The sequence below is a fragment of the Thunnus thynnus genome, chromosome 3 (genome assembly GCF_963924715.1).
Source record: "Thunnus thynnus chromosome 3, fThuThy2.1, whole genome shotgun sequence".
In the NCBI taxonomy this organism is placed as follows: Eukaryota; Metazoa; Chordata; class Actinopteri; order Scombriformes; family Scombridae; genus Thunnus; species Thunnus thynnus.
The window spans coordinates 15,617,153-15,627,117 of NC_089519.1; the positions used below are offsets into that span (position 1 = coordinate 15,617,153).

The 9,965-nt window shown below is 38.9% G+C and overlaps 1 protein-coding gene across 2 annotated transcripts; it reads right to left on the reverse strand.

Annotated features, from left to right (window-relative positions):
• Positions 1-1,623: 1,623 nt before the first annotated feature.
• tmx2b (thioredoxin-related transmembrane protein 2b) lies at positions 1,624-8,030 on the reverse strand. Of its 2 annotated transcripts, XR_010927850.1 has the most exons (9): positions 7,721-8,030; positions 7,074-7,134; positions 6,612-6,725; positions 6,083-6,159; positions 5,862-5,968; positions 5,692-5,757; positions 5,464-5,593; positions 4,361-4,591; positions 1,624-4,116 (listed from the first exon to the last, which is right to left on the reverse strand). XR_010927850.1 is itself a non-coding variant. In XM_067584455.1 (8 exons), the coding sequence occupies exons 1-8, from the start codon at positions 7,907-7,909 to the stop codon at positions 4,412-4,414; spliced, it is 924 nt and encodes a 307-aa protein (XP_067440556.1). In that variant the 5' UTR covers positions 7,910-8,030; the 3' UTR covers positions 1,624-4,411. The 2 variants fall into 2 exon arrangements, 1 of the variants encoding a protein (XP_067440556.1); XM_067584455.1 differs by having other exon boundaries at positions 1,624-4,591.
• Between the last annotated feature and the right edge of the window lie 1,935 nt (positions 8,031-9,965).

Genomic DNA, 9,965 nt, shown 5'->3' on the forward strand with positions numbered 1-9,965 from the left:
TCTGAACATCTTGAGGAAATTCAAGACAGTTATTTATACAATTATACAAGATTATTGTCAACAAATCCCATAAAGAGACCAAAACCAACAATACTTAAGTCCAAGCCCATTCATTCCTACTCAAGATGTAAATCTTTAAAAACAGGTCACAGATTTATAGTTTCATTTTTTTAAAAAGTCTCAATAATTTCCTCAAACAGCTGGATACTGTAGTTTGTAGCAAACATAATTCAGGAAATAGTGCATTCATCAGGGACTATTTTCAGAGATGGATTAATCCATATTTGGTGTTCCTTTGAGTATTTCTGGAAGCAGGATGCTTTGTGTAATTGTGTCAAAATAAACTAGTGTGTGTGTTCATGGATGAAGGAACATGTCATCCAGTGCAACAGTGTGACTCAATGACGTGTTTTTAATAGTTTTTGGACATCAATGGAGGTCTACGGCACAGAGGAATAAGAAGTATATCAGGCTTTACATGTTATTGGATCAATTCATTGTCAGTTTTTGTCTTTTCTTAGGATTTGTTGACAAAAAATGTAGTTTTGTTTTATAAAAATGTGCAGCTGACAGTAGTAGCATGCATTGCTGGTGTCTGCCACAGTGTCTCTTGACACTACCAGCAGGGGGCACCAGAGTTACATTTTCAATACCTACACATACAGGCTTTAAATAAAAGAATTACATTGAATTCATTAAGAACTACAGGCCTGTAGCTCAGTTGTATACTATATACTCATTCTGTAATGAGTATGAAGTGCATTTATTCATTTACATAGTCAAGCATCTCAGCATGCCATTCTGTTTTTTCATTTTTTTAAATTGATGGATACAAAGTTCAACAATGCAACACATGAGCTGCAGTGACTAGTTGATTAAGCAATTTGTTGCCAAATATTAAATTAATCGCCAACTATTTTGATAATGGATTAATTGTTTTGAGTCATTTTTTAAGATGAAAATTTCCAAATTTTCTGATTCCAGCTTCTCACATGTGAATATATCCACTATGACATTAAAACATGAATATCTTTGGGTTGTAGATTGCTGGTTGGGACAAAACAAGACATTTGAGGATGTCATTTTGGGCTTTTGGAAACAGTGATTGACATTTTTCACAGACTATGGGTCAATTCACTGCTGAAAATAGTCCCCTATTTCATATAACTGTGCTAAAAACTACAGTGCTCAGCACTCTGTGACTGTTTTTAAAGACCGACATCTTCAGTAGGAATGAATAAGCAAACGACTAATTGATTCATTGAGAAAATAATCATTAGTTGCAGCCCTACAGTACACAACAGAAATAGAGGAGCTTGGTGGTGAAGTTTTCTAATGTGGAAATTGGCAGAAATTTGTCCTTCTGTTGGAATCAAAGACGTACTGCAGTGCACTGACAACAGTCCTGCAATCAATGTTTCCTTTGTAAAGATTATATTAACACGGTTACAGGGGGCCAGTTATTGTTGCGGTTTCACTGAATTGTATTCTACATTATTGTGAAGTGGTTCAGGTATTTGGTTCTCTTTGTATCTTGCTATACATTGTACACTCTCTCAGTGTGATGTTGTGACTGAAGAGTCAAATATTATATGTCTGAAGAATGAAGGCAACTCTCATCTCTTCATGTGCAGATGGTTTTATTGCATGAAGAACAAAACAAGCCAGACTTCTCCATTCATGTACAGGAGCTGATATACATACAAGCCTTAATGCAGCTCAAATGAAACAACATTATAAAATCTATTTCAAAGTAAGAGTACAATACACAAACTGTTTTAGTAATACAATAATGAAAGAGGAATAAACTCACAGTGTCTTCAAAAAGCTAATCTAAACAGTGTGTATGGATGTGTTCAACATTTTAGTGCAACAAAGGAAGAGAATGCTCAAGATCCTGATTAGGAATGTTATCACAGAACAGAAAAAAAGCAGGAAAATTCAAACAAATGCCTCAAATAGTCTTATTTAATTCAAGAAACATAATCTTTCTGATCATTTATATTGTAAAGGAAAATAATAAACAAATACATGAAAAAAGTGAATATGTGAGACAATCCTGGAATGTGAAGTCTCATTCTTAACAGCTGCAAACATGCTCTCAGTTTATCCTCATGCTAATCACAGATTTACAGAAGAACGTAAAAGCTTTGTCTAGTACTCAGCCAATGAATATGCAGGACAAGCGTTTGACATCATTTGACTGGCTGACATGACTTCAAAATCTGAGTGGAAATACAAAGCCGGTGTGATGATTTCTGGATTCATACAGTATATACAGACATGTAACTGGTCCACACTGAGGAAATCTCCTAAACATCCCCCACTGTGAATGAAAATCACTTTTGTCTTTTCATCAAAAACAAATCCACTTCTTGTATTATCAAACCAAATGACATTAAACTGACATACAATATGTTAAATAAACACTTGGATTTTTAAGATGTTGCTCACCCGCCTGACTGTACCTCTATTTACCCTATTTACTGTACTGCAGTTTCTAAACCTCAAGCATGTGGAGGACAGGATTTTGGGTGATTTCTGATAGATGTATTGGTATTTCTTTGATATCATTTGTAAATGATATGTTTATTTTATGGGTCTACAATTTCCTAATAATTTTCTAGACATTCATGTGATCTGGTACAAATTACTGGAGAAATAGAGTTCTTATTAATTAACAGCCAGTACTTGCTGTGTAACCTACTGAATCGTATAATCAGTGCACAGCAGATTAGCTGAACATTAAAAAAAAAAAAAAAAATGTCGACAGTTCAACATGTAATACACGAATAACAAATGAATATTAGCCTGGATTTAAAAGAAGCTTTTCTTTCAAAAGAAAATTCAGATTTTCCCATAATTAGTACCAAATGAAATGCAAAACTTCTTTACTGGACATTTCCAGAAAATGATTAGGTATTATGTTAGTAAGTAATCAATAATGCTGCTGCAAACACTGCAACAGGAAATAAAAATCTTAATCTTAAAATACATTTCATGCTCGACTACTCTTTATTTGTAGGATTGGTTAGAATTTTGGGAGCTGCAAACAGAGCGTCTGATCAAAAAAAGGCCTAGAAAGTGAAATCAGTTGCTCAGTGGGTGCTAAAGCTCAAGCTCTGCTTGTTTCTGGAAAGAAAATCAAATCAAATACTGGTTACCTGGGGCACCCTGGTGGTTTAGGGGGTTAAGGCGCTGACCATGAACCATTACATCATCGGTTCAAGTACAGCTGGGGACCTTTGTTGCTTGTCATTCCCCGTTTCTCACTCTCCTCATTTCCTGTCATCTCTCTTCTGTCTGCTAGTAATAAAGGCTTAAAATACCCAAATAATAAAATACTGGTTACCTTGTTGAAAACAGAAAATAAGTACAACACCCCAAATTCAAAGAATTCCAATCAGTATAAAACCTGCAAGTGTTTCCAAATAAGAAAATGTCTGGCAGGTTACCATGAATGCATGGCACGAGTGTAGGCGACATGACATATTAACTGAGAGGCAAATACACTGCAACAAAACAACAAAACAAAGGACAGCAGGAATCTGTAAAATATAATAATCATAAAAATAGTAATAATAATGGAATGTTTTTTCAGGAAGGCTTGAATGTCAGAAAGTTGAACTTCTGTCAACAAGGGATGCTGGCCAACGATAAATGAACTTGACAAACACCACCCGGCTCATGCGGCTGTGGCGATGTTAATCAAGCGCTCCCATAAATGTTTCTCATGTCAAGACAAACCGCCAAGAATGCTCAGCCTACTCTCCGTGTACCGCTGAGTGATAACTTAGTTTACATTAATATACAGTTAATCAAAGAATGTGTTTAAAAATCTACTCTGAATTAAATTAGTTGCATAAAAACGTCTACATGAAAAACATTCACATTCACTGCTCCCTCATTGTTAATTAGTAATAAGTCGACTGACGGTCCTGAAATCAGCAGTCAGTCAGGCTTCACAGCTTAAACCATGAGAAATGTGTTGTGTAAACTCTGCACAGCACATTTCCAGGCTTTACACTGATATACTGGACCAGGTGTCAAAAGCCGCTTTACTGTATCTCAGCTTGCTCCTCTGCTCAAGTGTACACTCGTCCTCTTTGTTCTTTTCTAAAAGGGGGAACAGACTGAGGTCACTGTACAGCTGCACCACTGTTCAATTACCGGATTTGAGGGAAATGTTTAGTGTAACATGGTGCTGGAAAGAGAAAGACCTATTGTGGCAATTCAAACAAGAAGTCATTCTCGTAGCAGAATATTATTTCGGGGGGGGGGGGTTGATCCACACTGACACCAGTCCCCTGCTGATTGAACAAACTAGACACTTTGAAGAGGAGAGCGAAGAGGAGCTGACCTGAACCCACAAGTTCCATCCAGAGGTCCAAGCTGAGCGACGCGCGCCGTCTTATTTGTCCTTCTTGGATTCAGACTCCTCCCCCTGGGTGTCGGCTCCTGGCTGCTCTGGCTCCTCCTCCTCAGGGACAGGGGGGAACTGGGATTGACTGACCTTGTCTCCTTTGGACTTGTTCAGCTTCTTGGACCTCTGATAGAGTTCGTTCAGGTTGAACTCTCGGATGATGTTCTCCTGGTGGTGACACAGAGACAGACGACAAGTCATGATGAGAGTAGGAGACACGTTCACTGCATTTACCACAGCCAAATGTGGCAAATCATATCTGTATTTTACCTGTAAGAACCAACCAGATACACACAACCAGTCTTGCCTTAATATGGATTACTACAGCAGTGGAATAGGGTTCTTTGCTGTATATCAACACCACCTTGGCACAAAAACAAATGATGGTCTCAAAGACATTTAAGAAGGCAAGAAATTCCACCCATTAACTTTTGACAAGGCACACCTGTTCAGTGAAAACCAAACAGTGGCTATTTTACTACATAATTCAATTTGTGTTATTTGATAGTTTTGTTGTCTTCAGTATTGTTCTACAATGTAGAAACAAGTAAAAATTAAGGAAAAACCCTTGAATGAGTGGGTGTACTTTTATTTAGCATATACTGCTGTAGCAACCTCTGTGTCGCTACCTGGGATACTATTGGTAGTGTAACTCTGTTTAGGAATAGGGCATTGTGTGATATGTTTGCGTAGTGAGTGGGAAAGAGCGATCGGCAGGAAAGTGACAGTGGATGCGAGCAGAGCAGAGGAAAAGGTTAGCAGTGAGTTGTCAGTCTGACAGCAAATGTACAGTACAGACTACGGTGTAACAGTTCATAAATGCTAAAAAGTCATGTCTGTTGTTTCCCCAAGTGCCTAACTGCGGACACAAAACAGAGAAATAGAGAATGGAGAAATGTGTGGCTGCTTCCATGTCCAGAATAAATAAATTAATTATTAGTTTGTTATTTTTGAAAATACAGTTAATACATGATCAACTACTGTAACCATGGATTTTGTGGTTAATAGTGTCAGATCAGAAGTGTAGTGTCCATGCTGACCTCAGTGAAGCTCCAGGATACGGCTCTCCCCTTCTTGTCAACCTGGGGGCGCCGCATCACTTCCTTTCCTCCCTGGAACAACACCAAGGAGGGCAGCTGTTTGGACAGCGGAGACGCAGAAACCTTGTACCTGCAGAAAAGAATTCCATCCAGTTCAAGACCACATGCAGACAGAATAAAAGACACTTGAGAAGACAAATAGAGTAAAACAGAAATAAAATGTCCTACTTCTTAGAAACCTCTCCATAGCGTCCAATGTCCACTTTACCAAACTTGAGACCAGCACAGTTATACCTACAACACAACAACAGCAAGAAGTGAAGCTGCTTTTGTTAATGTCACTGAGTTTTCATTGATAGTGGATGGATGGATGGACGGATGGATGGATGGAGTCTTACTTGAGGGAGAGATCAGCATAGACTGAAGCGAAGGACTGGCACTCCGGAGACCAGTTGGCGAAAAATTCGACGATCCACGTCACACGACTGTCTCTATCCAGCTCATCCTGAACACACACACACACACACACATTTCTGATTTATGAATAAAAAGAAATTGCTCAGATTTTTGCTCCTTGTCGGTGGCCAAACTGACTATAAATTCTTCAAGTTTTACTTACATCAATGGTTTTGTCGCTGAAGTATTTGATGTACTCTGGTCCCATGTAAAGAGGAGGCTTACAGGTCATCAAAAACACTGAAAAACACAAACAACCAACAGGAGAGAATAACATCAGGACCTTATGATAATGTTCTCTGTGTTGTCACTGCAGCCAACAGGAGACCAACAGATGCTGGAGATTTGGGGACTGACTCATTAATATATATAGTTTTGTTTATTAATTCAGTGCTCAGTAATTTCCTAAAACAGATGGTCACTGTAGTTTTAAGCAAATTTTACTCAAGCAGGAGGAAATCGTATATTTGTTGGGAACTATTTTCAGTGGCGGATGAATCCACATTTGGTGCTGAATGAGTATTTCTGGCAGCAGGACGGTGTGTGTGTGTGGGACTGAGTCAAAATAAATGATACTGGTTTTAGACATGTATTTTCCAAGACATGATTGATAAAACAGGAAAGTGTCAGCTGGTGTGTGTGTGTGTGTGTGTGTGTGTGTGTGTGTGTGTGTTGGTAAAGGTTGGACTGACCTATGCAGAGTGTCAGGTAGAGCAACCCCATCCTGATGTCCAGTCTGAAGAACAGGATGACATTGGCTACTTTGCTGAACAGGATGATGTTGCCGACATGCTGCTCCACCGTTACTGGCACAAACACATGCAGAGACATTTTTCAGTGTCCAAATTCGTGCCACAAGAAGTATTTACATTACCAGGAGATGACGATACTATCCATTTAGTTTTTGTTTTTAATCGTGAGCGGCGCTATTTCTACAATTCAAATACTAGATGCAGTTTCATCCACCGTATGTCAAAGTTTGGCCCAGTGCGTTTATATAATCTCACAGTATGTTATTACTCCATTTAGGCCGTGGTTCAGGTGATATACTGTCATCCATACATCATCAGATTATAACATGACAGTGAACCCCAACAAGACTGCTGAGGACAAATACATCCAGAACAAAATGATACAGAAGACAATTTCCTCACTCGCTCGTCTGTTCTTCATCATGACAATGGCACTGAGGAACATCAGGATCTCCACCTCTCTCTGCAAACACAAACAACTGCATTAGCAAAAAAAAACCAACAACAAAAAAACCCCCAAAAACTAATTCATGGTGCCGTAAACTACACTCCACAGTGCACACATCATCACCCACATGACATGCAAGCATTTCCTTTCAAAGAGCAACAGCATTAGTAACACTCATCAAGCACAGGCCTCTGTAATATTGAGGAAGCCAACGGTCATTTTAAGTCCTAACAATGCGGACTATACAATACAATATCACTACAAACTCCAGAGATATCTGAGATTTTAAGACGTTTTGCGCGACCTTATTGGTGCATATCTGGGAGTCTGAGATGTATGACGTTCAACTGTTTATTTGGGATTCACTGTTAAATTCGAACAACAGTCAATACATACATAATTAATTGTAGTCCGTTCTGAATAGTTTTGTCTTGTGTATCAATAAGCTTAAGAGTGTGAGCTTCAGGAATGAAGACTAGTTTGGCCTGTAGTCTAACGTTACTGTCCACCGACCCTCAGCTGTGTTCACCCACTAACTGATCAGCTAACTGATGCTAATTACTGACGACCAATTTGTGACTTTCCAGCATTTTCTACGGACCCAGTCGAAGTCGCAGGAGTTGCCGTCCTCTCGCTGCGTGGCCAGGTGGTCGCAGACGCCAGGCGTTTTGCGGACAGCTAGAAAGGCGACAGACATGAAGAGAGAAGCTATATAGTAAGGCTTCAGCAGCCACTTGTACACCTGCGGCAAGTGGTACAGAAAAGCGAATAATGGCGTTAGCAGAGCCATTTTCTGTTTAGCTGTCCCGCTACCACTAAGACAGAAACTGAACCTCGAAAAGAGCGAGGTAGCTCGCGAGTGATGGAGCCGCTAGCTTGATATGAATGGCTCGATGCTAGCTTGATGTTCAACCTTGTAAAACAGTGCGAATACTTCCGGTTCAGATGTTAAAAAAAAGACCATTAATAATTATATGTCATGCGCCGCCACCTTTAAATGCATTTTCATTTTATTGTAAAATGCATTTTAAGTAAATATAATATTGCGTTTCATATTTTATTCATTTTTTGTGTTCTTTACAACCACGGGCGCATTTTCTCTCCCTCAATGAACACAGATCCAGTTTTAATGTGAAGGTGTGAGAGCGGGTTTCCTGTGCAGCTGTGGTTAACCGTTAACTCTCGGCAGCTTCGTTCAGCTTTGCCGTTTACGGTCGGCAGAATTGTAAAGAAATCCTGATTTAAAGGGTCGGAAAGAAGTGCGGAGGTCAATCAGGACGAATATGCTCTAACGGGCGCTGATTGGTCATGTCAGGAACTAGATCACTGCTGATTGGTTCACTATGATATAACATCATACCTGTCCTATTAGAAGGCGCCCCATGATTTTACAACGAGGGTTTATAAAGTCGTATTGTGCTCTTTGCCAGAAGTCATTCCCCTACCAGTGTTTCCTGGTCCAACTTCTCCTAAGGGCCCAGTGAGGCTGTCAGGGAGTCAAAATGGACAAAATAGAGATGGATCACTTTACTCCACCACAAGTCCAAAGATACATGAGAGAGAAACAAAGATAGACTCTTGTAGACTCTTTTCACAGCAGATATTTGGACTTGTCATTGTAGAAAAAATACAGGTGTTACTATTAACATAAACTAACCTTAACATTAATTTCTGTTCTATTTAAGTGTCCCAGTAAGTCATGACAGTGTGACAGTGACCCAGCATGCACAACACCAGGAGCCTGAAACTGAAGCAGCTGAATAGAATTCAGACATTGTTCATCTTATTTTTTATGCCTGAGCTTTTCCTACTGTCACATGTCAGAAAGGCCTTTTAAGACAAACTACAGCCGCCAGACTAGGAGGAGAAACTGGTCTATATGTTTCCTGTATGTGACAACGTCATGTTCTGTAGTCTCACCTTCAACAGTAGGAATAAGGAAGGGTGCTGTTAGACACAACGGAAAGTTAGCTATTTCATTGCAAATGGACAGTGATTTTCATTCCATTGCTGGATTTGCTCTACAACATGAAGAACTCAAATTCCTCATACATGTTATCTATCCATCTATAATTCTGTCATTGTGTTTGTCAATGCTGTATTTCTGAAATTTTGCTCTCTGGTCTATTCTCTATTTCCTGCCTGCCTGTCCTGGGAGAGGGATCCCTCCTCTGTTGCTCTTCCTGATGTTTCTTCCATTTTCGTGTCAAAGTGTTTTTTTAGGGAGTTTTTTCTTATTTGAATCAAGGATTTAAGGATAAAGGATGTTGTATTGCTGCACAGACTGTAAAGCCGCCCTGAAGCAAATACGTGATTTGTGATATTGGGTTATACAAATAAAATAGACTTGATTAACTCTAATGTATCATGATTGAGTGAAAACCTCCCTCATTTATTTGGAGTGACATCACCCTGTGTAATGGATTCATGAGCTCATCATATAATTATGTGTATCTGACAAAGAAGGTGTTTCTGTTGTTGAATTTGCTCATACCAAGTTAGAAAAAGACACACTGAAAATGGTCTTTAAATCTGATACTTCTTTTAGTTGTATTAGTGAAACAAACACCACAGAGCCAGCAACCAAGATAAGAAATGAGACTGTGAATAATGTTGAAATAGTGTTTCTGAATACTTTACTTTTTTGCTTTATTTGACTTTGTGATTTAACAACTATGTTGGTCTTTGTTGACATGTTTGTGTTCATAAAAAATGTTAGTGGCATAAATATAAACTCTATATCAGAGCCTAAAAGAGTAGCTTTAGGAAAACCTGCCTTTTTTTTTTAATGTGGACATTTTGTTTATGGTGCATCCTGATGTCAAAGTGTCATAAAGAGTAATTAT

Bases quoted from the DNA above. Each gene is read 5' to 3' on its own strand.
- tmx2b (XM_067584455.1), bottom strand. From the start codon at position 7,909: ATGGCTCTGCTAACGCCATTATTCGCTTTTCTGTACCACTTGCCGCAG. The intron at 6,160-6,611 runs GTCAGTCCAACC...TGTGTTTTTCAG, and splicing joins CTACCTGACACTCTGCATAG to TGTTTTTGATGACCTGTAAG. The intron at 5,758-5,861 runs GTAAGACTCCAT...GTTGTGTTGTAG, and splicing joins TATGCTGATCTCTCCCTCAA to GTATAACTGTGCTGGTCTCA.